Consider the following 27,146-nt stretch of genomic DNA (forward strand, 5'->3'; position numbering starts at 1 on the left):
GCATGGCCAGGGAAGATCGGCCACATTTCTTAGCATTTGTCCCAGTAGCATTAGGGCTGAGGGACTCTTCTTCTGTCATTTAATCTTTCTATGTCTCAGGTTTTTCTTCCTTTATTTTCATGTAAAACAAATCTTTTTTTATTGTGGCAAATAACATAAAATTTACCATCTTAACCATGCAAGCGTACACTTCAGTGGCACACCTTATTCATCTGTAGACTTTTTCATCTTCCCCAGCAGAAACTCCCCACGCCCCCTCCGCCACCAGCCCCTGGCAGCCACTGCTCCACTTTCCGTCTGTATGAATTTGACTACTCTGGGTACCTCATAGCACTGGAATTATGCAGTATTTGTCTTTTTGAATTGAAGCATAATGTCTTCAATGTCTATCCGTGTTGTAGCAAGCATCAGAATTTTCTTCCTTTTTAAGGCTGAATAATATTCCATTGTGTGTATATCCCACATTTTGTTTATCCATTCATTCCTCTGTGAACCCTTGGGTCACTCCCACATTTTGGCTATTGTGAATAATGCTGCTGTGAACATGGGTGTGCAAAAATCTGTTCAAGACCCTGCTTTTAATTCATTTGGGTTTATACTCAGAAATGGAGTTGCTGGATCATACGGTAATTCTATTTGGAGTTTTTTGAGGAACCGCCCTACTGTTTTCCACAGAGGCTGCACCATTTTGCAAAAGGAAGCATTTTGATTGGATGGTCTTTAAGGTATCTCCTTGTGCTTTGACATAATGGTGGTTCTCTGGTCCCTTGGTCAGTGTCTGGAAGATGATCTCTGGAGTTAAGATTTGACCACCTGAATGTCATGTGAACGGTAATAATGATAGCCATCACCTAATGCATTGATACGTGTCCAGTACAAAGTGCTCAGACGTGCCTCGTGCACAGTGAGAGCTGTGTAAGCATCTGGCATTGTTTGAGGACCTACTATGTGCTGGGAACTGTTAGGCTCTTCAGGTGTATTCACTGTCTTTGATTCTCTCTGCAGTCTTAGAGGACCTAACTCATTCCTTTTTCATTTTTGCAGATGAAAAATGAGCAATGCTTTCTCATGCTGCTGGTCTGAAGTGTTATTTCCTGGGTTGTTAACTCACTTTAAATTTTCTGTTTACATTAAAAAAAAAATTCTAATTCTTCCTTCCTGGTTCTTAACCTACCTCCCTCGAAGTGAAAGAAAAAGAAAGAAAGAGGAGTAGAGGACCATCAGCCCCATTTGTTTTCCAATGGCATCCAGAGAAGTATTTAGGGGCAGAGCAGGAGGCCACCTCCTCCGCATGCTGGGTTATCAGCAGGTCCCTCGCCTTGGGACAGCCAGGGGCATCGGTTGCTGTGTTGATGGAACCGCTGCCCTTCGTTGCACTTTTCATTAAGTAGGGAGACCGTGACGGCTCCGTGGAAAGAGGAGCACACTCGCTCTCTGTACCAGTTCGTTCCTGTTGCTTATAACAGAAATATCTGAAACTGGTCATTTGAAAGGAACAGTTTCGGAGGCTGCAAAGTTCAAAGTCCAAGGAGCCTGTCTGCTGGGGGCCTTGTGGGGAGCAACTCTTCACAGCAATGCAAAGCGTGACATGGTGGGTGGCTTCAGCAGAGAGGGGACAAGAGATCCTCACGTGCTGTCCTTTTAAAGCCATCAGAATCATGCCACAGCCACCATTAAACCATCAATGGATTAATCCACTCACTAGGGCATGGTCCTATAATGTAATCACCTCTCCAAGGCCCCACCTCTCAATTACCATAGTAGAATTTCCCACCCTCTTCACACTGTCACAGTGGGGATCAAGCCTCTAATGCCTGGAACTTTGGGGGACACAATTTAATCCATAGCACTCTCTGTTCGTAGTTCTTTCTGGTTCTCATCTGGAAACCCAGGGGGTGGGATGAACTTGTAGAGGACACTTCCTGATCTGTTGTGCCCTCATCTGGTGCCTGCTGGGCCCCATCAGGGGTATTCCCCAGCACCAAATCCTGACTCCCCATTGCAGAATTCAAGGCCCCCTCCACCTGCTCCAGACATTGTCTTGTCCCTCTCTCACATTATTGCCTTAAATGCTTCTGGCATTCTAAGAACCTTCTCCTTCTGTACTGCGTGTCCTGGCATGGGAGGAGATGGTGAGGGGGCTGATGACAGCAGGGAGGGGGCTGTCAGATACTTTCTTTCTGGTTGTCCTAGAAATGTCCATTTAAATTCCTGGCATTTCAGAGTCAGGATCTGAGACTCTGACCCCCAGGATTCACTCCAGCTCTTGGCCTCCCCGCTCTGCAACTGGGGCAGGGTGGGGGGTGGGAGTGGGCCCTCAAGTCCCTGTAAGACAAGCAAGGGCTGAGGCATGAGGACTGAGGAGGTGGCTCCTGATGCTCAGGTGAGGGCCTCCACCTCTGAAGATACTGATCTGTTTAATAAAAAAGAGGGTGGACCTCTCTGAGGTGGACTCCTTCCTGCCCCGCACCTCCAGGAAGGACCTGTGACCACCTGGCCTGCACCTGGTGGACTGCCACTGCTGCTGTGGCCACCACTGGTGCGTGTCCCCCCACCCCCCTGAGGGAACATGACCCAGGGCAGGCACCTGGCACCTGGCCAGTCACCTGGTGAGTGAGGTGGTTAACTTGTTTTAATTTTAAGACTAAACCCTAACCCTAACCCTGGTTTGTGGACAGGAAATCCTCTTGGGGAATGGGAGAGCAGGGTGAGGCTGGGGGTCGGGGAGAGGTGCACCCCAACCTCCCACCCCACCTGGCCCTGAACCCCTCTACTGGCTCTTCTCCCTTCTGGTTGTGAGTGCTGAGCCTTTGGCCTTGCTCCAGGTAGGTTAGGGTCCTCAGCTCCGCAGCCACTCTGGGGCAGCTCCCACCTGGAGCTGCAGCCCTGCCTTCCTGATGGGGACACTGCAGTCACTTGGGGCACCAAGCTGACAGCTGTTGGGGCTGCAGAGCCACTGGTTAGGATGAGCTTCCACCGTCCCTGCCTCGTGTTCGTTCTGCCTCTTTCCGTTCTGTCTCGTCTCTCTCTCCTGGGAGGGTCCATGAAGCCAGGGCAGGCTCTTCCAGCTGAGACCAGCACGGCTCCTGTAAGGCTGGGGGAAAACTGACCCGTGTATGTATGCAGGGCTGGGGTGGGGATAATTCAGGAGCCTGAGACAGGTGTCCTGGTGGGTCCTCCTGTGTATAGGGGGTTTGGACCTGCTGCCAACATTCCCCATCCAAGGTCAGCAGCCTGTCCTCAAAAATGGCCTGGGCAGTGGGGGGTTCTCCCTCCTTCCCAGCTGGGGTACAGGGAAGACAGCATGGCTTGAATCATGCCTGGAAGACATGAAGAGCTTAGGTTGGGGAGAGACAAACACTTCTCCCTGCATGCCACCCCCACCTGGGGCAGACCTGGAGACAGGTGAGGTGCGTGGGAGTGTCACTCAGCTCCTCCCCTATCCCATTTCCACTCCCAGTGTCTGCTCATGGGACCTGGGACAGAGCCAAGGCCTGGCCATGGGCTCCTTGGGAGCCCTCTGTGGGATGCTCCCACTTGGGAAGACGCCATCCCTGGGAGGAGGTGTGTGACACTCTGCGGGTTCCAGGTGTGCTGTGAGAGGAGGTGGTTGGGGATCGGGACAGCACTTTGAGGGGGCATGGCCTGGGTGCTATCTTGGCTGCTGGCCCGCCAGCCCTGCTAGAGAGTGTGTTTTCTCCTTTGTTGGGGAGTTTCTGTTCGTTTAATGACAAGTTGCTTGGGGGCCAGAGAGTTGGTCACTGCTGGAAGAGGGGCTGGGAAAGAGGCCAAGGGAACAGTGCCATCATCGAGTCAGCCCCTGTGGGCCAGGCTGGGGTCTTTGTGACACTCTTTTGAGGTCTGATGGTGATGTCATCTCTGCCCTTGCCAGGCTGGGCCCCCTCCTAGTTTTAAAAACTTGACTTAATGGCTGTGAAACGTTTGCCCGGCTTCCTCTGGATTTTCAGCCTTGCTTTTCGGTGCTTTCCTGGATGGGACGGAGACAGGGTCTCTGGGTCTTGGGGAAAGGTGCCGCAGCAGGGGACGGGACGAGTTACAAGGTGGCCTCCCCCTGGGCCCGCAGCCTCTGTTCTGCAGGCCTCGCAGCAACCCGGCCCGTTACCTTGTAATTGCTCCCAGCAGTGAGGAGCAGCCCGGCCGGCGGCCTCCAGTGTTTGTTTTGCCTTCTGTGTTCTCCCGGCCAGTGGTAACCAAGGGCCGCTTCCCCTTGGTGACGGCGGGGCTCACTCAGGCCAGGGCTGATCCAGCCCCGGCAGGGCAGGCCCAGGGAGGACGCCCTGCCCCTGCGTGCTGCCCTCACACCTCCTCTTTCACTCTCCCCCCCAGCGGTGAGGACCCACGGGGCTTTTCTCCTGGCTCCTTCCTTGCCTGGAACATTCCAGAACTCTGGATCTTCTGGTAGGTATCTGGGAGACGGCGAGGACGCTCGCTGGCCGGCCACACGTGGGTGGGTCTTGGGCAGGGTTGTGGCCTTCAGCCAAGACTCGGGGCCGTGACCGACCGCCAGTCTCAGTGCCGGCGGGACCCGGGGTCCTGAGGTCATTCTGGGGAAGGGTTTGGAGGAGCAGCAGGAGATGTGCTGTCAGACAGCTGCGGCCATGAGGCCCACCAGGGACAGCTCCACGGAGCAAGGGGCTGGGGCAGATCTCGCACAGACGGGACGCCGGCCAGGTGGGAGGGGGGTTGTTTGAAGTGAAAATAACATCGTTCTAACAGGTGTGGCTCTCGGGGAACAGCAAGGCTGGCCTGGCTAGCTGGTGTCTAAGGGATATTTGGAGAAGTAGAGGAAGCTGAGGGCGTTGTCAGGAGCTTGGGGACTGGACAGAGGGGAGCCCATGATGAACTGTGAGCAGAGGAGGGGCCTAGGGGTGGCGTTGCCCTGGCCTTTGTCTTCCCAGACCCCGAGCGACCGCAGGCTTCTAGAAGGTCTGGGTGAGGAAATCCACAGGCCTGTTTTATGTGCCCTGCCTCTGTGGGACTGGCAGGACAGGGACCCTGTCATGTGACAGGGGCTGCTGCCCACTACCTCTGTCAACAGCAGCCAGCCTCTAGGTTTGGTTTGTTAAAGTCAGTTGTGTTTCAGGACTGGCTTACTGGAGAGAGATGGAAGCCTCTCCATCTTTTTTCTTTCTGATATGTGTTTTCTCCAAGCCGCCTGCCTCAGGGAGGACCCACCCTGACTGCCCCCACCCACTTGGGTGTATAGGTCACCTGCGGATTGGGTGCCAGTAGCATTCAGAGGCAATAAGCTATGTGGGGCCTGAGACTCTGCATTTCCAGCAAGCTCCTGGGCAATGCACGTGCTGGTCTGCAGGCTGCCCTGAGTGTCACACCAGGTGTGGGACACGCAGGGTGACGAATTCCCTCACCCCTAAAGGGACTGTTCTCAAGGAAGGAGTTGGAGTGCTCCACGTGCAGGATCTCAGTCCTGTCTGGCTTTCCGTTTGGGGGCCTGGAGAGGGGATGCTGTCAATCAGGAGAAGTGGGATACAGGGAGGCAGGGGCCCTGGTGTGTGGGGACCAGCCCGAGCACTGCAGTCCGACTTTCACACGGATTCCTGCCACCAGCCCAGCTGCCGATACTATTAAACCTCAGTGATTCATTGCAGTGCGTTTCAAGGCAAGGCGTTGTGTTACAAAACGTGGGTCCCAGCAGCTTGTGTTGTTGGCAGGTCTTGCTGTCTCAGCAGAAAAGAGGCGCTTTTGATATGGGAATGGAAACTTGGGACAGCGTTAGAAATATCCCGTGTGTTTGGCGGAGAGGACCTGTGGTCCCCTGCCAGCTGTGGAGACTCGCTGCTGGTGGGAAGGCTGCCACTCGCAGAGGGGCCCCACCTGGGTCTGTGGTCTGAGCCGCCTGTGCTGTGAGGTGGCAGACCCTCCTTGCCACCGAAGGCCATGGGACGTGTCCTTCCTCTGCTCCCCTTTCTGCCTGTGAAGATGACATGCCGCTGCTTTTATTTTATGGAAAGTCCAGCTGGCAGAAGAAATACCTTTGTGAGCACAGCCGCAGCTCTGCTGGGCCAGGTGGGCACTTGAGACGCACGTTTGTGGTCCTCTCGTGTAGCTGGGGTGGGGCACCCGTCTAGCTCGGACAGCCAATCCTGGGGTCGCTTATGTTCCCAAAATGGGCAGACTTTACTGGGACAGGCAAGTCCATCCTCGTTCCTTCCTCCTTCAGTGCTGATTGCCATCCTGGACTAGCCTATTAAATGGATATTGGGCCAATTTCCCTTTTTTTCACTTCCCCTTTCTTCCTTTTGTGTTCTCAAAATGTGATAAATGGAACAGACTCACCCCAGATCCCAAGTTGCTTTCCTGAGAAACTTCTCCCACCACATAGGTCTCAGCCTCCTGGCTGCAGAGGGCAGAGAGGCAGGGAACACCCACCCTCCCCAGGTACAGTTGCTCGGGGAGGCCCCAAGGGGAGAGCGCAGCAGAGGCAAGTGCAGCCGCTGCCAGCCTTGGGTGGCCTTGGCCTCAGCAGCACCTGAGCGCTTCCTGCAAAGGGCGTTTCCGTCACCACTCAGAGCTCAAGATGTGCAGAGGTGGCCACAGAGCTAAGTCACAGACACCCTGAAGCAGCTGTTCTTTGCTGAGATTGCTGAATCTGGGGCAGGAAATGGGTTTCAGGATTTACCCGGCTGCAATCCACCACTGGGGACCACCAGAGACCCCCCTTCTCAAGAAACCCACTCGCCCTTCCTTCTCTCTTTCTTTCCTTCCTTCTTCTCTCATCATTAAGTTATAAATACGTAGCCAGAATTGGCTGTTTATTAAATGCTAAGCTTTCCATGAGATCCTTATTTAATCCTTAAAGCAAACCAATGAGGTTGCACGATCATCACGATGAATGAGGAACTTGAGGCTCAGAGAGGTCAGGAAACTTGCCCAAGGTCACCCAGCTTGTGGAGCTGAAGGTCAAATCCAGGCAGCCCAGCTCCAGACTGCACAAGTCCTCTCCATCTTTGCAGGCACTTGGTAAATGAGTCTCCCTTAATCAACTCTGTTTCAGTTCCAAGAAGTCTTGGATAGAGGCAGCAGAGGTACTCAGATGAGGACCCCAAGGAGGGGGGCTGGGTCCTCGTGGTCATGGTGGCTCACCCACATTTTGCAGATTCAGAAACGGGATTTTTTGTTTCTGGAGTATCCAATGTTGATGCTGTTTAGAGCTATCTACCAAACTCATAAAAGACTGATATGTAAGACTGAGGCAATTTGTTCACACATGGTAAGGATTAGAACAGTCAAGTGTGTTAAAGATTTGTGTTCACCTCTCAAGGGGGCAAGTGGGAGGTGCAGAACCAGAGCTCAGGGAAACCAACATGTGGCCCTAATGACTCTTGCCTCAAGTTGTGTAGCCCAGTGACTCTCCTGTCACTATAGGGGTAAACCTAACAAGAGTCCTTGGGTCCATGGAGTAGGCTGCCATCTTCCTGAGCCACCAGTTTCCTGGGCTCTTTCCTGTCCTCACTCCCTAAGCAGCACTCTCCTTAGGCACGTCACAACACCACCGACTGAGTTATAACTAGTTTGGGTCACATTCCGGATCCTGCTGCTTCTCCCATTGGGAGTCCAGGCTGCAGCCTTCCGTGGCCCCCTGGCTGCTGTCCCTGCTCCCACACTGGCTGTCAGCAGCCTCTTCTCAACACAGCAGCTCCAGGGATTCTGTTAGGAAGTCAGACTGTGTCCTCTGCCTGCTCAAAGCCCTCTGATGGTTTCTCATCACACCCAAGACATAAAACCCGAAGTCCTTACTGCTGCCCACAAGGCCTGGTGTGCCCTGCCCTCTGCCTGTCTCACGCTCTCCTTCCACAGCCCCGGCCTCCCTCTGCTCCAGCCACACGGCCTCTCTGCTGTTGTCCTAGGTGCGCTCCCACCTCAGGGCCTTTGCACATCCTGTTCCCTCTGCTCTTCCCCTTGAATACTCACGTGCTGTTCTCTCTCCCTCCGTCCAGGCCTCTTCCGTACATCGCTGTGTCAGAGAAGCCGACCGTCACCGTCCCCTTCAATCACTTACTCCGTCCTCACTACTCCGATTCGTTTTCCTTTGACATTTATTACCTGACCCTATATCAGATGTTTATTCATTCAACATTTGTTTATTGAGCACCTACTATGTACCAGACAGTTTTCCAGGCATTGGAGCTACCACCATGAGCACAACAGATGAAAACCCCTTCCCTTAAAGCTTGTATTAATTGTTCAAGTGATCGTATGCTATTTGTCTCCCCACGAGATTAAGTTCCATGAAGGTAGTGATTTCTACCCATGCTGCGTATATCGTAGGTGCCTAATAGAAATTTTTGGAGTGCATTCCAGCCCCGAGGCACCTTATTTGGACTTCAGTGTTTTCCAGGTGTTCACCAGCTAAACATTTAGCGACCGTCTCTTGGGTTGGTCACTTCTGCAGGTGACTGTCTTGTCTATTTTGTTAGTTCTCACCAATTTGCACCTGGGGAGGATGTTTTCTGGCAGTTTCAGGGGAACCCTATCCTCCTTTTCTAAACGCTGAGCACACGTAGCCTACGTTTTTGAAACGTCCGCCTTGTTGAGGCTCTCAGGGACTAAGGAACAAAGAGAGGTCTTGAGGAGCCCGTGCTAGCCCATCTCACAGGCTCGGCAGATGCTGTGGGGCGGGCGCGTAAGCGACCGGAGCCCAGGCCTTGAGCTTGGTCCCTGTTGGCCAACTTTCCAGGTTTTACCCGAGCGAGTCTGGCCAGAAAAGGGTCTGTGGGAAATGGCAGCACCTGGCACGAGTGCTGGGATGGCACTGGGTCTGGCAGTGATCATCCTCTGGTGATGCAGAAGCTCAGCCCGTGAGAAGAGGTTTTCACGTGGCGACAAGTCCAGGCAAACTGTGTGTCAAGCTGGGGCCCCTGGCTGTGGGGTCATAGCTGGCAGCCAGGCCCCAGCATCATGAGCAGGGGAGCTAGCAGGGTCTGAGGGGCTGAGATGATCTCCTGATGTCACAAAGTGGGGCCTTTGCCCATGTGGCGTGGCCCTGGGGTGTTGACCTGCTCCATGAGAAAGCAGGGACCTAGGAATTCAAGCGTCTCCCTCTCCTCATCCTGCCTCGCTCCCAGAGTGGGAGTCACATGGGCGAGTGACCCGCCCTGATGGCATTCTCCCGTGTCCTCACCCTCAAACCAGCAGGGCTAGAGCTTGCGTGGGTCACCCCCGCCCCAGCCACGTTTGGGTGCAGGCACGGCGATGCCAGCATATGCCCTGGATTCCTCCAGAGGAACCCCGTCTACAGGTGCTGTCTCAAGGCAGGAAGCGTTTGCCAACGCGCAGCTCTGTACTTTTTCTTTTGGAGAAAAGGCACACGGGGTGGAGATCGGGATGGCAGCAGCTCAGCTCTAGAAGGCTCCAGCCCGCGCACACCTGAACATCGTGAGCCATGACCCGCGTGTAGCCCCGGCGAGCAAGGCCAGTTGTCAGCTGGGCCTCCCCAAGCTCTGTCCTCTCTCTGCTCCGCACCCCTGTCCCCTCTGCCTCCTGTTCGCGTGGGTGCTGGAGGGGTTGATGCGTTTCGTCCCTTTGTTTTTTTATTTATGGAGGTGAAATTCACGTCACATAACCTTAGTAAAGAGTGCAACTCAGTGGCATTTAGTACATTCACAATGTCGTGCTGCCACCACTTCTGTCTTGTTCCACAACATTTTCATCAGCCCCCAAAAGACACCCCGGTCACTCCCCATCTACACTCCCTTCCGCGGCCCCTGGCAGCCACCCATCTGCTTTCTGTCTCCATGAATTTGCCTATTCTGGCTATTTCATATAAAAGGAATTGCACAGTAGGTAACCTTTTATGTCTGGTTTCTTTCACTTAGCATAAAGTTTTGAGGTTCCTTCACGTTGTGGTGTGTGCCAGTGCTCTGTTCCTTTTCTGGGCTGAATGATATTCCATTGTGCGTGTACACCCCCATTTGTCTACCCATTTATCCAGGGACAGACAGACACTTGGGTTCATTCATTTATGTTTTTGCAACAACAACAAAACAGCAGTAAAGAAATTTAAAAGGAAGGGAAACTTGTAAGCTCATCACTCTGAACACAGTGACGTTTTCATTTTCCTGGGTTTCTCTCTACCTGTGTTCCCACGTAGGTAGGTGTAATTTTTCTACATTTTAATCTTAGGGCAGATACAGTTATGTCCTCTGTTTCGCTTGACATAACAGACCTTTTCTCTGGCTTCTTGTACAGTGGTCCCCTTTTGCACTGGTGTTTTCCATGGCTGCGTCACACTCCGTGGATGCCCTGGCTGGGGGCCACTTGCTGTTTCTTGGCCTCACCTTGTGTGTGAGGAGCTGGTGCTGTGACAGTTTGGCCCCCAGGCCCTTCTGCTGGCCTGGAGGTTCAGGATTATGTTATTCGCCACCTTTGGACTTTCCGGCCTTCCCCTCTCAGTGCAGGCCCAGGTGTTCAGCACTTTCCAGGTTGATGGGATTACAGGAGGGAGCCCAGCGACATATAAGGGGAAGTTCCTGAAGGCCATTATGGCCTGAAAAGTATGTTTAAGTCCTTTTCACAGCTGCCCGTGAGGCCCCGGGATTTACCTCTTGCTTGGCATCTTGTTCTGTTCCGTGAAATCCCATACAGGGGACGGTGATTAGGTTGCACCCGGAGATACAAGGCCCAGTTCCTTTTAGAATCCTTTCCAAGTCCACTGGCTGAGGTCCAGTTGACAAACTTTTAGTCCAACGAGCTCTGCAGTAACTCCTGAGCACCTCTGGCCTGCCCTGGTCAGTTGCAAAAATCAGGAAGCCTGGGGGTAGGTTGCTTGGACATTTGATTTTCTTCTATTAAAAGTGGACAATGGGGTGGGGATTCTGAGAGCAAAGATTTTGAGGGGAGGAGAGGAGAGGTGGCTGTGAATAAATTAAAAGAAACTGCTCTAAGGCCATCCTGTTACAGAGAAATTCTTAATGCCCCACACGTGACCACCATTACAGCCAAACAACGTAGATGTCCATCTGTAAGACAATTATGGTAATAGCACATAGTGGAATATTATGTAGCCACTAACATAAAATTGATGTAGGAGCTAATACAGTACGACATCGAGAAAGCAAACTGTGGAGTGGGATGTGTGGTGTGGTCCTTTGCTGTGAATGGATTGTCCCTGTATCTGTGCTCATTTATACACCGGAATGTTCTAGAAGGACACATAGCTCCATGCTTCTTTCTGGGCAGTGGGAGGAAGGGAACAATTTAATTTTTGATTTATACTTTATACATTCCTGTATTGAGATTTCTTATAAGCATGTATAACATTTGAAATATTTAATATCAAGATAGAACAAGAAGTTTTAAAAAAATATGGTATGAGTCCAAGCCTGGTAGTTTTCATTTAATATGGATTTGAGATTCCAAAATGCTGACATATAATTCCTTTAAACCAGTGGTTCTCAAACTTCAGCGGTGTCCTGACCCCCTGGAGGGCTCATTAGAATGCAGACCGCTGGGCCCCACCCCAAGTTTCGGATTCAGAAGGCCTGGTGGGGCCAAGAATTTGCGTGTCTGACGAGTTCCTAGGGGATGCTGGTGCTGCTGGTGCGGGACCCCGCTTTGATAACCACTCTGGAAACCTAATTACAGGAGAACATCCCTACAGCCTCCTCCCCCTGTGGAAATTTTACAGGACGTCTGCCCCTGCTTTTGACCTAAGGGTTCACATTACTGACTGGGATTTCCAAAGGTCTGCAGCCTCAGGCAGCCTCAGCCAGGGCTCTGTGTCTCCCCAGTGGGGGGAGGCCTGCAGGTCTCAACTCGCTCCTGCTCCCTCCAAGACACCCTCATGACAGGCTGAGCATCTCCAGCCACCCCTGCGAGCTGTAGGACCCACGCCTGTGGGCATTCCTGGGCCACTTGGCACTTAAGATTCCATGATCACAGGTGGCCCTGGGAGCAGCGTGCATTAAGCTCCCGCTGTGTGCCCTATATGGTGCCGGGCACTTTAGCTGCACAATCCCACGCTGAAATCGTGGGCTCTGTCCTTCCGCCTCCTCTTACACCCCCAGGTGGTGTGAGAGCATCTGCCAGGGTCTGTGGGGTGGGATAAGCGGACTCCAGCCCCTCTAGTGCTCACATGGGCCAGGCAGTGGCCCCCGGAATCTGTCTGTGATTTGATTCCTCCTGAGGCCTTAGATCCTCTCCCTGGCCCCTCCCTGGTCTGTCTCCTGCTTGTTCTCCCTGGGGACATGGGGGTGACCCAAGGGTCCACTCCCAGAGGTGACCTTTGCCAGCAGGCACATCCCACAAGAAAAGGCCAGAGTCACCTGCTCCCATTTGGACCTCAGTGCCCTGAAAGCCTGGGTTTGCTCAGACACCCTGTTCCTGGGAGGCCACCTGGATGGAAGGAGGTGACAGACCGGCCTGGCCCCAGCCTCCGCGTCACAGGCCAGGCAGCTCTGGAGCAAGTCCCGGGGAGGGCAGGCAGGAGTGAGGTCTCACCTCCTGAGAGAACCTGCTTTCCTGTGAACTTGCTGGGGCCACCCGACCCACCCTGGGGGGTTGCAGGTGTTCCTGGGCAGCAGGTAGAGGTGGGGGTGGGAGGAGTGGCCAGAGCCTCCAGTCCTTTCCCTTTGGGTCCCCCTGGAGATGGCCAGGGGGCTGCTGTCAGCCCTGCCTTTCTGTGTTGGCTCTTTGAGACACCCCAGCTATGTGGAGACAAAGCAGGCCCCGTTTGTGATAGACGCCACCCCCCAGGCTGCCTGGTGTCAGTGGTCCATGGTCCAGACTTTATTTCTACTGCTGCTCAAAAGCACATTTGCCACTGTCTGGGTAACCTGTCGGGAAGGTTGCTGTGTGTCACTGAGGTCCCTCCAAGAATGGGGCTTCTCGTCTGAATGAGGCACAGCCTTTGCCTTCCCCATCCTGACTAAGCTACCCCCATAACTTTTCGTTTTAATTTTTAGTCTCTGTATGAATGTGATGCTGGTTTCCCAGGGGCTTGGCTCAACTGACTCGGGCCCTTTCTGAAAGTGCCATGAGTAATCTGGGTCTTTCCGTAGGTGTTTGCAGCAGGTGCATTTTTGGTCTTTGAGGTCAGAGGCTAGAGCTCTGGACCGTGTGGGATTTTCTTTCCAAAATTGCTTGTCAGAACTTTCCAGTTGGGGTCCAAGCCTTTTTGTTGATTCGAGTGGTTGAGACTTATTTGTCTATCCCTACATGAGGGGGTCTCTCCTCAAGTGGGCAGTTGGGGGTGGGGCCGGGGCTTGTAACCGTTTGGCACGAGTCCTGCTGGTGACGGCACCTTTGCCAGGCTCCACGGCCCGGCCTGGCCTGCAGGGAGCGTGCTCTGAGCACTCCCACCGCCTAGCATGTTCCTGCGCTCATGCTCCAGAGGCCGGAGGGAGCTCAGAACCCTTTTTGCAGGTCGAGCCCTGCGGCCGCTCAGCCAGGCTGCAGAGGCTGCTGCTCTCATATAGTAACGCATTGCTCGGCGCTTGTTTCTCTTGCAAAATCCTTGGCTGCAACCACCGATGTGTGAGGTGGGGAGGTAGAGGGAGGGGGTTTATTTGATCTTCAGGTGAAAGAAGGCTTTATAAATAGGTCACCTTGTTCCACATCCTGAATTTCATTCTTCCCCTGTCTTGGGTCGAAAACAATGGTTTTACTGTTCTGGGGTCGGTCGGATGCACTGAGGGGGAACTGAGCTTAAGGAAAGTGGGTGTGCGTCTGCCACTCTCCGGTGGCCCTCCTCTGTGCATCCCCTGCCTCCCCCACCCCATCACTGTCCTCAGTTACCTTAGATATGTCTCCAATAGAGTGTACTCCTTCGACAGACCTTGCCATAAACAACAAAACTAAGACATTTTTAGTAGAGGTGGGATTTCAGGGCCAAGTGATTCGAAGGTGCTTTTGGGGACAGGGGGTCTGCAGAGTCATGGCTTTAACTGAAGGGACATCATCGGGGTTCAGGCAGGCGCTGTGCGGGCTGCCCTGTCTGAGTCGCTGTTGAAATTCTTGCCCATCCGGTGTCTGCTCTCTGAGGTCCCCGTTCTCCCTCACCTTCTCTTCTCCAGGGTTGGTCCCTCAGGGCCAGAGCGGCCGTTGGTGTTTCTGATGGGGCTGCCCGGCCTGGCCTTTGGCAAGTGCGGGACTGCTGCACCGTGAGCGGCCTGGCTGGGTTCGGGTCTGGAGCGGCTGTTTTCTTGGGGCCAGTGGAGACAGAAAGCTGCCCCATTTTTTAATGGGCAAGATAAAATTTGTGATTTAGAAACAATGTAATTGGAAGTCTTAGGAGAAATCATTATAGAAATAATTTCCCTCTTTGGGTTGGCCCGCGAGCCTTCTCCAGGATTCTTGACCTTTATTTTAAATGCCCTTTTGCTGATGATGGACCCTTTGCATGTATCTTTGTGGGTAAAGCCTCCAGGATGACCTTGCTCAAGCATTTATCCTGTGCTTGCTCTATGAGAAGTGACACAGGTGGAAAGCTTTTAGGGATTGCTTTGGGGACAATTTGTTCTTGTGAATGCAGTGGGTTAAATTAATGTTTTTCAGCTTTTGACTCTCTTTTGTGAACTTAAAAGTCATGTTAGTTACAAAAGTCATACATGCACTATCTTTAAAAATTTCAATTCAAGACATGCTTAAAGTCAACATGTCTTTCTTCCCATTCTACCCTCCAGGATTAACCATTGTGAAAGGTTTGGTTTTATTTTTCTAGACCTTTGTCTGTGTCTACAGACAGACAAACACAGAGATGCACAGAGAGCATCTTTTAAAATTCTGTTCTTTCAAAATGGGATCGAGCTCTGCACGCTGTTCTGCAGTTTGCTTTTTGAAAGGTAACAGGATCGTTACGTTCTATTCTGCGTAGCACATCCGAGAGGCTGCCTGGTTCTCTCCAAGGGCTTTGTGACGTTTCATGGTGTGGACAACGTGGGACTAATGCTGCAGTGAGCGCCTTTTCCACGTGTACTTGTCCAGGCCTATAGGGTTTCGTAGACAAGACTCCCAGAAGAGTGACCACGAGGTGGTTGCTGGACAGGGACTGCCACGTCGCACCTGCACACCAAGAACGTTGTTCCAGTTTGGGGTCTGTCTCTGCCGCACACCCACACCTGTGTAGGAGTGGCCTTGTCCCCACATCCTTTTGCGTTCCGCTCAGCCTTTTCTCACCCTGTGCACCCCACAGGGCTTTCTCGTCCCTCTCCCACTGACAGTGCTCTGCTGAGCGTCACTTTTCTCTGTGACTCGTATGATGAAGACAGTGTGTGCATCCAGCAGGTGTCCTCCAGCCCCATGCGCCCGTGTCATCTCTCCTGCCCTCCCAGCCCGTCCCCCTTCATCAAAGACTTGGGGTTAAGACAGAGCCCCTTGGCCTGCCCAGGGCTAGAACCCCTAAACAACACATTTTGGGGATGCTTTTGACTCCTTGCCGCTCTCTAGGGATCAGCCTCCAGTTCTGGGCTTCTTTCCTTCTGCGCTGATGATCTGGCTGCCCGTCCTCTCCCCTGAGGGCACAGAGGAGAAGCCCGTGACACTAGAGGGAAGTGGGTTTGTGAGGTTCTTTTCTCCCTTCCTATGGAGAGCTGTGGCCCCCAGCAAACCCTCTTTGAAGCAGTCCTTTTTCTTGTGACAGCAACCTTGGTCCCTGGACCCTGGGCCCAGACCACCTTCAATGGCTGTCTGTGGCCAGCAGTGGGAGGACCAGCCTTCAGGAAGCTCATCTCCTTGAGCCCAGGCTGACCACCTGAATTCTATTCTGGACAGTGGTTCTGGTGCGTTCTGAGAGCCCCAAGCCACCCCCATTCCATGGTAGCTGTCAGGGACACTGGGTTGAAAGCTTTTGACCCTTGGAGGGTCTAAGAGGCATCCCGTTCCACAGTGAACCTCAAGCAGACTTTTGACTCCAGCAAGGATTATGCATGTGTGGCAGTCGTGGGGGTGGGATGGGAGGTTCCTCCTGCTGGGGAGAAAGGGTAACACGACTCACACACAGGGCTTAGTGCCACCTGGCATGATGGCAGACACTCTTCTCCATTGCAGGCTTTGATCTCATTCACTCTACTGGAAGGCGGTTCAGAATCTCTAAGGCCTTGCCAGGCTTCTAGGGCGTGGTCCCGCTGCAGGGGAAGATGAGGCAGTTCCCAGGGCCAGCGCTGGAGGTGCAGGTGTGTCTGCTCCCTGGCGGTGTGGCGCTTGCTTCTGATCCACGTCATGCTTCCCTCTGCTCCCCCACCCTCCAGTGCGTGAGACAGGACACTCCCATGACATGCTTGGCTTTGCTATTGGGGATGGGTCCCCCTCGATCCCCCACCTGCATAGGGCATGTTGAGGCCCATGCTGTGCCGGGCCAGCACAGGGGGTAGGTGAGTGGCAGGCACACGGCTGAGCTGGGACCAGAGAAGTGGAGGGACATTGGGGGGAAGGGGCTGAGGCCTCATATGCACACTCAGCCTGTAGACTTGGTGGCACCACCACAGACACTCGTCAACGCAGGTACACTTGACAAAATGTCCCTTCCTGTCTTGAGAAAGGCAGGTGGTAACATCAGTGGGGTGGGTGGCTTGCCTGCCATGCCACGTGAGGATGCCGTCCACGTGGCATTTCCTGAGCAATTGTCTGGGTGACTTTTACCACATGCAGTTGTGCCACTGACGTCTCTAGAACGTAGACCCCAAACAAGATGTAGTTCCAGTTCATGACTCACCAACTCTCAGTCAGTTGTGTGATGAGTGTCCTTTCTCTCATGAGCTCCCCAACCCACCCTTTTATGGGTATTTTTCTCCCTTGATCTTCTTTGATCTTTTCTTTAGTCTGATCTTACTTGTAAAAAAAGTTGCTAGGAGTTCCTTACCCAGAATGCCTGGCCATCTCCCTGTGACCCTGTAAGAATGGCGGTCCTGCAGGTAGAGCTCCTGTACACGCACACATTCTTTCTCCTGGTTGGAACATTCATCTCACTACACCCGAGCCCATGCACAGGGTGACAACCCACCCGTCAAGCACGCAAATCCCTGCCTTCTGCCGGAGCCCCGGGTCTCCCTGACGAGCTCCTCAGCCTTCGCCAGGAGCGCCCCTGGTCTTTGGGAAGCACCAGGCACTGGAACACTGAGTGACAACCGGCCTGTGCAGCCTGGGGGCTGAGGACAGTGGGAACTGTTTGTTATTGGGGGTGACCAGAGTTTGGTGGAGCAAGAGAGGTACAAGCTAAGAATTTGTCTGTCTTCGGGGGTGGCTTGAGATGGCTGTGAGGAGGAATGGGGGACACCGTGGCTAATGGGACAGCATGCTTTCTGGGAGTGAAATCTTCCACTAAGGGAACGAGGTGCAGGAGCCACCAGCCGAGGCCCTGCTGGACTTCCACGCCTCTGTCTGCCCATCCGCCTCAGCCACCGCTGCTGCCATTGCTGGGAGTGCGGGCACACATGTGTGCCAGTGTGTGTGTGCATGTGAGCATGCGTGTGTGCACGTAAATGAGTGTGTGTGCGTGTGTATGCATGTAGGTGTGCACTTGTGAGTGGGTGGTGGGTGGTGGTGGCAGCAGCAAGGCCACCTCTGTCCTCTGCTCTCCCGTTTCCAGCCCTGCGGGCAGTACACAGCCGCACCCTCCACGCCCGTTGTGGCTTTGCTTCTCCTGGGTGGGAAAAGGGCTGAGTCCTCCCACCTCTTGGAGACTCACCAACTGCTCGCTCCACAATCCCAGCCCTGCCAGGCCTGGGCATCTGCATTTGCCTCTCAGAATGGCAGGAAATGGGGGGGTGGCCCCAGAGCTGGGACCCGCACTGGTTCTCCCACTTCCTGCCTGAAGTTTGGCACCCACTGCTGGATTCCCTCCTGGCCCAGGGATGCCTGTCTTGCCCAGGGATACAGGCGCTGCACAGGCCCACCAGTGCCTGTCACTCAGCACCTGCGGGTGGTGCACCCCCGGCCCGTCCCAAGCTCCATGTCCATGTATTTGTGTGGTGGGTGTCAGCAGTTTTGCGTGGGTTCGAACAGAGGTCATCAAACTGCAACCCCTGGGCCAAATCTAGCTCTGTTTTGGTAAAGTTTTATTAAAATGTAGCTATGTCCATTCATTTACATATTGTCTGGAAAGCCTAAAATATTTACTCTCTGACCCTTTACAGAACAAGTTTGTGGACCCCTGGTTTAGAAGGGGTCTTAAACTTGATCTGTTCTAGGCCAGCATTGCAAGCACCTGGGTCTTGGCCCAAGGACGGTGTCCATCTGCAGGACCAGGTGCGGTGACCAGGAAGCTGGTTGACAGTGTTCTTTGTTCAGTGAACAGAACACAGTCTAGAAAATACAAACAAAAGTAAAAATGCCAGTTGTGCCAGTCCCTCTTTGGAATGTTGTCTCTGATGAGGTTTAGGTAAGTGTGTGACACACAGGTGACACCCATTGGACCGATGAGCAAACTAAAGCTGGGAAAAGCCAAAGGTGAATGTTAGTGACCCAAGCATGTGCTTGGGAGCCACAGGAAGCAGGACCAGGGAAGCACCCAGGGGACCCACAGCGAGGATGATCTGTGTGGCCACATGTAAAATAGGAGGAGGGTGGCTGGGTGGCTCTGGTGTCCTTGCATGGCAAGGAGGTGGCTAGGTGTGAACAGAAGGAAGTTGACAGGAAGGAAGTGACATCTTTAACTGTAGCCTGGACACAGGGCAGGTGACAGATGAGTCAAGACTGACCCTAGGGTCACTGTGGCAATTGACCACCCAGGGAATGACTCAGATGGCCCAGAGCAGCGGGGCCCGCACCCCCTGGTTAGCCCCGGGGTGCCTTGTGAGGAGGTCACCCTCTATTCCTCAGGCTCCTTTCCCTGCCCTCCCTGCCCAGGGACAACGCCCTGTCCTCTCTCCAGCCTTCTTCCCCCCCAACCTTCCCTCCCAAGGGCTCCCACCACTCAAAGCCAGGAGGTGCAAGGCCTGGGGGCCCTCCCTGTCTGACAATTCGCAACATGGGGGCCCAAGAAGGGAAGAAGCCTGGCACAGGGCTGGCGTTGGGACTCATGCATGGGCCCTGGAGGTGGTGGCATCCCAGAACTAGAAGAGCTTGTGGGGCTGACCTGGACGGACAGTGGCCGAGCCCCGTCGAGGTGATGCTGTCTTTTCTGATTGCTCTTTCTGAGTCTGTGCCAGCCTTGGGGCCGAGAGATCCCTGCTGACGTCCATCTTGGGCTGCCCACTGTGGCCCTGGCATGCTGCATCTTCAGTAGAGGGGCTGGCAGACTGTGGACTGGCCCGTTCTTGTCAATAAAGTTTTATTAGAACACAGCCACACTCACTCCTTTATGTGCTGTCCGTGGCTGCTTTTGTGCTGCAACAACAGAGTTGAGACGTTGCACAGAGACTGTCTGGAAGATTTACTATTGAGCCTTTTGCAAAAAAAAGTTTGCTGACCCCTGGTCTAACTGAAACAGGAGTCCTGTGTGTCTAGGCCCCAGCGTGTTGGCCTGAGAGCTCCCCCTCCCCCCTCATCTCCCCATCCCCCTCATCTCCCCATCCCCCTCTCCACCTCCGAGCTGTCCACTCCTCTCTGCCTCTTTTCCCCCTCCCAATCTCCCCCTCCCATCCCCACCCATTTCCTCCAAGTATTTTGAATGACTGCGTTGGGAGAACCTCTCCCCTCCGTCTTGCCCCCCAGCACCTCGTCTCCCCGCTCCAGCCTCCTCCTCACTCTTCCACCTGTTCCTGCATGGGGGGCAGAGGTGACTCTTCCATGCCAGATGAGATCCAAGCAGAGAGGTCCTTCCTGCTGTGACAACAGAGCTGGCAGGGGCAACAAGCTGCTTCGCTGTGTGAAGCAGTAAAATGAACTCTCTTAGAAAGTTAATCTCCTTGTCCACCCGGGGAGCTGACCTCAGTCCCACAGGGTCCTGCAGAATTGAGAATGTGGAGAGGTCAGTGGGCACCAAGCTGGAGGGGTGTCCAGGCCGAGATATGGAGCTCTGACTTTGACCGCTGCCTTGGACCAGCCTCCCCAGCTCAGAAAGATGCTGGAATGGAGGTCGGGAGGACGGGGGATGGGAGCTGGTGGAAGGTGGCAGCCAAACTGGGCCTCTCTCTATCGTTACTAGGATCACGTTTCTATGCAAAACCAGGCTCTCTCCCACCTCCAGCAGCCCCAGAAGCCATGGGGTGCCCCTTAGCAGGGCAGAGAGGGAGTCCTGGAAGCTTTGGTGGCTCCCAAGAGAGGAGGGGATGGGACTGAAAGCTTGAAATTGGGATTGTCCTGGGAGATCCAGGATGTGAGATCACAGTATTCACAGAACTTTCCAGAACCAGGGCAGTCCTCCAGCTGCAGAGGGATGCCTCAGTTCTGCACCTGCTTTGCAGACATTGCACACAAGGAGTCCTAGCCCGCCTCTGAAGAGATGACCGTGCCTCTGGGACCAAGGGGGCCCACTGTTTCACACCAGAAAGGGGAGGGCGAGAAGCGTGACCTTCCCACAGAGATAAAGGGTCCAGGGAACCGGGTGTCTCCACTCATGAGCCTTCTGCTAGGAGCAAGCTTCCGGGAGGCCCGGCTGCCTTGAGGACGCCATCTCAGGGGGTCTCTTCCCAGCTGAGAGGGAGGCAGCTTCGTCCAGCCCCACGGCAGACCCCAGCCCTGCTGCCCCGCACAGAGCAGGGAGGCCAGAGCTCTGAAGTCCCCAGATCTCCCTGTGTCTGGGAGCCTGCAGTCTCCCCCATGCCAGGTTCCTTCATGTTCTCTTTGTCCCTCTAGTCAGGCACCTTGGAACAGGTAACCCCGCATGACGCGGTCCCCAGCAGCCTCTCGCCCGGCTCCTCTGCAAGCCTGTCTAGTTGCATTTATTTAGCCGGGAGCCTGCCTTCCCGCTTGTCTGCTAGATCCTAGGAGCCTGTCCCCCACACTGGGCAGCCAAGAGTCCCTTCCAGAGGCCAGGGAGGTTTTCAATGGCAGAAAGAATCTTTTCTCCTGAGTGAGGCCCAGGAAGCCAAAACAACACGGTGTTTCCCCTTACCCAAGGCTGGACACCGAGGGTGGTGGATGTCCTGCCAGTCCCACATCTTCAGCCTCCTCCTCCTCCTCCAATCCTGTGTCCCTGCTCTCCTGTAAAGGATCTAGGGGACAGTGAAGCCAGAGCAGGAGTGAAGTGTGTTGGAGTGAGACTTCCTCCCCAGATGGGCTGTTGAGACCCAAAGGATGAAACATTGGCTTCTAGTTGAAGGGTGTGGACAGGAAGAAGAGGTGGCCGGTCACCTAAGTGTTGGTCCAGAACTACCTGGGGCTTGGGGGTTTAGAGCCCCCATGCCCAGCCAAAGTGAGGCCTGCCCAGGGGCCTTGCGAAGAGTGTCACTGTGGCCAGGTGGGACACTAGATCTGCTCAGGGACTTGCTGCAGCTCAGAGGCTCTTGGGGCCCTGCCCGCTGAGGGCATGCACAGACCCCCGCATTGAGCTTTCTGTCTGCCCCGGGGTTCCCTGGAGTGGCAGTGCTGGAAAAGAGGGATGAGCTGAGATGTGGCACTTCCACTGCTGCTACTTGGTCCTCCCGCTTCCCCTAAACAGCGAAGCGAGGGCCACATGCCTCCTTCTGCTTTGACCACAAAGACACCTCCTGTGTCGTGGCTGATTACAGGTTCTGTGCCACCTCGTCCTTCCACCCTGTGAAACCCTCATCAGGCATGTGGTGGGCATCAACGACGTGTCTCAGACGGTACCCGGCAGAGTTAAGAGTGACGCCAGCCCCTAAGCCCGCCCCTCCACCCAGACTGCTGGGCGGATGGCCCCTTTCCTTTGTGACAATGTAGCCACAGGGACTGAGGAGGATTTCATTCGTGCCAGGGCTCCAGCCCGCCCCGTATCAGGTGTGGCGGGCGTCGGGCTGCTGGGACGTGTCGCTGTGGTCAGCCCTGCCATCCTGGCTAACTCTTTCCCCTTCGTCCTGCACCTGCTTACCTGGCCTCCTGTTTTTCTTTCCACCACTAGGCAATACCGAACACTCCACAACTCGCAGAGGTCTCCTAGCAACCTTCCCTAGGAATTCTTTCTGGGCCCGACTAGAGAACTGGAGGGGAGGCCCCGAGATTGATGAATTTGCCTTGGGAGTCGGTGAGAAGGTGAAACCAAAGGTGAACATGGGTCAGAAGGTCACCGGAGGGATTAAGACCGTGGACATGAGGGACCCCACGTGCCGGCCCCTGAAGCAGGAGCTGCAGGGTCTGGACTACTGCAAGCCCACCCGGCTGGACCTGCTGCTGGACATGCCCCCTGTGTCCTACGACGTGCAGCTGCTGCACTCTTGGAACAACAACGACCGCTCGCTCAACGTCTTCGTGAAGGAGGATGACAAGCTCATCTTTCACCGGCATCCGGTGGCCCAGAGCACAGACGCTATCAGGGGCAAAGTTGGGTACACGCGCGGGCTGCATGTGTGGCAGATCACGTGGGCCATGAGGCAGCGGGGCACGCATGCCGTGGTGGGGGTGGCGACGGCTGATGCCCCGCTCCACTCCGTCGGGTACACTACCCTCGTGGGGAATAACCACGAGTCTTGGGGCTGGGACTTGGGGCGCAACCGGCTCTACCACGATGGCAAGAACCAGCCAAGCAAAACTTACCCAGCCTTTCTGGAGCCAGACGAGACATTCATCGTCCCCGACTCCTTCCTTGTGGCCCTGGACATGGATGATGGGACCCTGAGCTTCATTGTGGATGGACAGTACATGGGAGTGGCTTTTCGGGGACTCAAGGGCAAAAAACTGTATCCTGTAGTGAGCGCCGTCTGGGGCCACTGTGAGATCCGCATGCGCTACTTGAACGGACTTGATCGTAAGTGTCTCCTGCATTCTTTGAGGCAGTGCTCTCTCCTGTCCCCGTGGCCCAAACCAGAAGTTTACACAGTCGTTGGAATTAAAATGTCTTCAAGTAGATATCCCAGTGTATTCAGACCCTCAGAGGTGACCCTCACGACTCAGAGGTGACTCTGGTTGAATGAGGAATTATAGCCAGAGACTGCTAGATTACCTGGCAGTGCCTCATGGATGGATGGATGAATGAATGAATGGATGACAGATGGATGGATGGGTGGATGGATGGACAGATGGGTGGATGGATAGATGGATGGATGGATGGACGGATGGATGGATGGATGAGTGGATGAGTGGATGGATGCACAGATGGGTGGATGGATGGATGGATGGACAGATGGATGGATGGATGGATGGATGGACAGATGGATGGAGGGATGGATGGATGAGTGGATCGATGAGTGGATGAGTGGATGGATGGACAGATGGGTGGATGGATAGATGGATTGATGGATGGATGAGTGGATGGATGGATGAGTGGATGGATGGATGAGTGGATGGATAGATGGATGGATGGGTGGGTGGATGGGTGGATGGGTGGATGGGTGGTCTTTTTTTTTGTCTCTAGTTGACCTGCCTCCGGGTTTGATCTGTAGTTGACCAAATCCTAGCACAGTAGCCAGTGTATTATTGAGCTGGGGTTTGCAGCCTTGGGGATACTAGGGCTTCTCAGATAAATGAAAGCTAGTGATCTTCCTCACTCAGACAGTTTTAGGGTCTTCCTCTCTGGTACTGGAGGCTTCTGAGTGGGCTCCTTTGGGACACAGTCTTGACAGCAGCTTGTTAAGTCATGATGTTGGGAAACTGTTGGGGAGGAGCATGTGGATTAGAAACAGGCTGAGTCAGCAGAGATTTCTGCCTGTCCCTTTGGAAAGGAGAATAGTCTTTCTCAGACTATGTGTGAAAATAACCGATGCGTTGTGGCACTGTGCTGGTTTGGGGGGCAGAGGGCTCCGCGGCTGCCTGGCTGGGAGCCTGTGGTAGCAGGAGGTCCTGGCATTCCAGAACTGTCTACCTCCGATGCTTGACCCTCACTCCTGGAGCTCTTGGCCTGCAAATCCCACCTGAAGAAAGCTCCGTCCACCCACAAGCTGATTGTCTTTAAGGGGCAGATTTGGCCTGGCACCCCTAGTTCTAACCCCATCCTGCAGGCCAGGCGAGCGGTGCGTGAGGCCCCGCTGGGAGGTAGGAGTGCAGACGCCAGCTCTGTCTTGCAGTCTTTAAACCTACAGGTTCTCCCAGTCCCCCTCCTCCTCCAACCCCCTCTTCCTCTCCTTCCTCTTCCTCCCTCTCACCCCCTGACTTCGGTCTTTGGGATACTGGAGAAAATGCCCAGGATGATCAGGCATGAGCAAATTCTTACATGTTTCTCTTTGGAAGCCTCCCCCACCCTGTCTCTCAATCCTCTACTCTGGCTCTGACCAGGTAATGACAGTGAACTGACAGCTGGACAGGGTGTCTGTGGTGCAGTCTCCCAGGTTGCTCCACCCTCACTCTTGCAGCTCAGCACCCCCAGGTCATGGGACTCTTGGCAGAGGTGGCCAGGTGTGCACCCAGCAGGGAGCATCACTGAGGAAGTAACCTCCACTAGTGATCCCGCAGAGCAAGTTCTGTGAGTCTGTCTCCCCAGGTGACAGAACTGAGTGGCAGTAAAACCAAGGCCAAATTTGCTCTGAGCAGAGATGGGCAAGTGCGGATGGGTGGGGATGGGCAGGGACAGGTGGAGATTTGAACTGAGTGGCAGTCAGTCCAAAGCCAAATTTGCCCCGAGCAGGGGTGGGCAGGAATGGGCGGGGATGGGCGGGGACAGGTAGGGATTGGAAGCCCCAAGCACATCCTGCCCAAGACCTAGGATCTTGGGGAGCCCTGGCCCTCGGCCCTGCCTTCCTCCTTCCAGTAGGGGGTGGTCATGGATCCAGGGAGGTTAATGCCCATTCTGTGCAGACAGGCATATGAGGGGATTCCCAGGGCTGCTGTTGCCTGGCCATCGAAACTGTGAGTCTGCAGCAGAGTGGTCCAGCCCTGTCCCCTGCAGGAGCAGGCCTGCTGATACTCTCACAAGCTCTGAGTTTGCATGGCCTCACAGTTTGCGCATCCCAGCTCTGTTACAGAACACAGACCCCTGGAGGGGACTGGGGCCTGTTGGCCCTTGACGAGTCAGGGTGTTAATTGAACAGAAGGTTCTGCCAAAACAGTCCTGGAGCCCAGATGTATGTCTTGTGAGTAGACAATGCCCTGCTTAGCTCTGCATCAAATGGGAAGTTAGACGCTTTCATGATTTTTCTTGTTTGGAAAATTTTAAAAGGGTTGGGTGGGTGGGGGCTGTGAGAATGGGAACAACTTGCTAGGGACTGTATCTGGAGCTGGAATCTGGATGGAGACTCCAAGTGGCACATCAGGACCCTCTTGGTCACCAGAATCGTAATGCCAGGGCCCCTTGGCTTCTTGTCTTCCCCAGTCCCGGTCAGACATGAGCCCTGCTCCCCTCACCAGTTGACCTTGGAGGATCCAGATGGGAGAATAGGTGTGGTCAGTTCCTGGGACGCAAGCAAGGCACAGAGGGTGGAGCATTGTCCTCAGTCACACAGCAGGGGTGGGGCAGGGAGTAGGACGAGGTGTTGTGTGTTAGAACCACCAGCCTTGACCTGCTTAAACTCACACTTGGTGCCCTTATTGAGGGGGTGTCTTGTGTCTTAGAAGGATCGCTCTGTCTGCTGTGTAGAAATGGGAGAAAGGGGTCAGAGTGGCCACTGGGTGGCCAGGGAGGAGCCATGACTGTTGTCCAGGTCAGAGGTGATGGGAGCTTGGCCAGGCTAGGAACAGTGGACGCGGCGAGCGGGGCCAGACCCTGGGACCCTCTGGAAGGTGCACATCAGCAGAGTAGGTGCGAGATAAGCAGCGTCAAGAAGACCCCAGGTGTTTGGCCTGAGCGGGTGGAAGGATGGGGCTGCCGTCAGCCGGGATGGGGAGGCCCGAGGGACGGGCAGGCTGAGGGGCAGGGGGTGGATGTGAGAGGCTTGTTCCACGCATCTGGTGGCTCTGCAAGCCTGGATCCTCGACAGTGGTCGGTGGAGGCATCATCCACGTATGGGTGGCGTTTAAAGCTGTGACCCTGGACGAGACCAGCTCAAGAGTGAGGGGACTAGAGCAAGGAGAGGCAGAGAGTGGCGTCTGGGGGACCAAGGGAGGAAGGGGCTTCAAGGAGGACAGAGCGATGCCAGGCCAAGGAGGTTGACAGCTGGGAACTGTCTGTCAGCTTTGGCAACAAGGAGGCCACTGATGACCTTGACAGGAGCTGTTGGGTGGGGTGGCTCAAAGCCTGGTGGAGCAGCTGATTTAAGAGGGATGATTTAAAAGCGATGATTTAAGAGTGTCTGATTTAAGAGGCTGATTTAGGGCGGGATGGCATGTCTGTTTCTTGCGGCTGCTGTTGCTAATTACCACAAACTGGGCTGCTTCAAGCAACAGAAACGTGTTCTCTCACAGCTCAGGAGGCCAGATGTCCGAAATCTAGATGCCAGCGGGGCTGGCTCTTTCTGAGGGCTCGGAGGAAGAATCCGTCCCTTGCCTCTGCGCTAGCTTCTGGTGGCTTCTGGCAGTTGGTGGCATTCCTCAGCGTTTAGACACAATCTCTGCCTCTGACTTCACGTGGCCTTCTCTCTGTGTGTCTGTGTGTCTCCTCTTCTTAGAAGGACACCAGCTCTTTGATTTAGGGCCCACCCTAATGCAGTATGACCTCATCACAACTGGTCACATCTGCAAAGACCCTATTTCTAAATATACTCACATTCTGAGGTTCCAGATGGGCGTGAGCTGGGGGAGAGGACAGTGCTCCACCCACTACAGATATACAGACCACTCTTGCAGCCTTCCTCTCGGCACGATACCGCCTGGGGGAAAGTGACAGACCAGCCCAGTGCTCTTCCCCTCATGTCATCCCTACTGATGGTGGGTACCTATCGGCTCAGGGCAGAGGCCACCTGAGTCCTCTGTCCCAGTAGAATTTTGCCCTCCAAGGCAACTGAGGAAGGGGGAATGTCGCAGTGAGACCAGGTCCTGGGACCTGCCCAGGGAGCGGGGCAGGTGGAAGCTCCGGGCATGTCTGGATAGATCTGTCCTCTTGGTGTCAGGCCTGATGTCAGAGCTTTGCTGGTGGAGGTGGCTCTACTCCCTGGGGTGTCTGGAACTTCTTCAGTGCCCAGCCCCACACCAGGTCCGACCTCAGCAGGGAGCAGCCATTCATAGAGCAGGTCAGCCAAGGTCGCCTGGCGTGGGCACCCTCCTTGGGTTCTCCCAGCCTACTGTCCCCCACATGCTAGGCTGACCCT

The 27,146-nt window shown here is 54.5% G+C and overlaps 1 protein-coding gene across 9 annotated transcripts in view; it reads left to right on the forward strand.

Annotated features, from left to right (window-relative positions):
* Window positions 1-27,146, forward strand: part of SPSB1 (splA/ryanodine receptor domain and SOCS box containing 1) — a 69,498-nt gene that overhangs the window by 36,756 nt on the left and 5,596 nt on the right. For 3 of the 9 annotated variants that reach the window (XM_063106642.1, XM_063106639.1, XM_063106641.1), the window contains exons 2-3: window positions 16,027-16,151; window positions 21,938-22,780. In XM_063106642.1, the coding sequence (XP_062962712.1) occupies window positions 22,087-22,780 (694 nt within the window). In that variant the 5' untranslated portion in view covers window positions 16,027-16,151; window positions 21,938-22,086. Of the gene's footprint in view, window positions 1-4,347; window positions 4,420-15,694; window positions 15,759-16,026; window positions 16,152-21,641; window positions 21,817-21,937; window positions 22,781-27,146 lie in introns of those variants that run through there. The other 6 variants (XM_063106640.1, XM_063106637.1, XM_063106644.1 and 3 more) reach the window with 4 other exon arrangements.

Source organism: Cynocephalus volans, chromosome 8 (assembly GCF_027409185.1).
Source record: "Cynocephalus volans isolate mCynVol1 chromosome 8, mCynVol1.pri, whole genome shotgun sequence".
Taxonomy (NCBI): domain Eukaryota; kingdom Metazoa; phylum Chordata; class Mammalia; order Dermoptera; family Cynocephalidae; genus Cynocephalus; species Cynocephalus volans.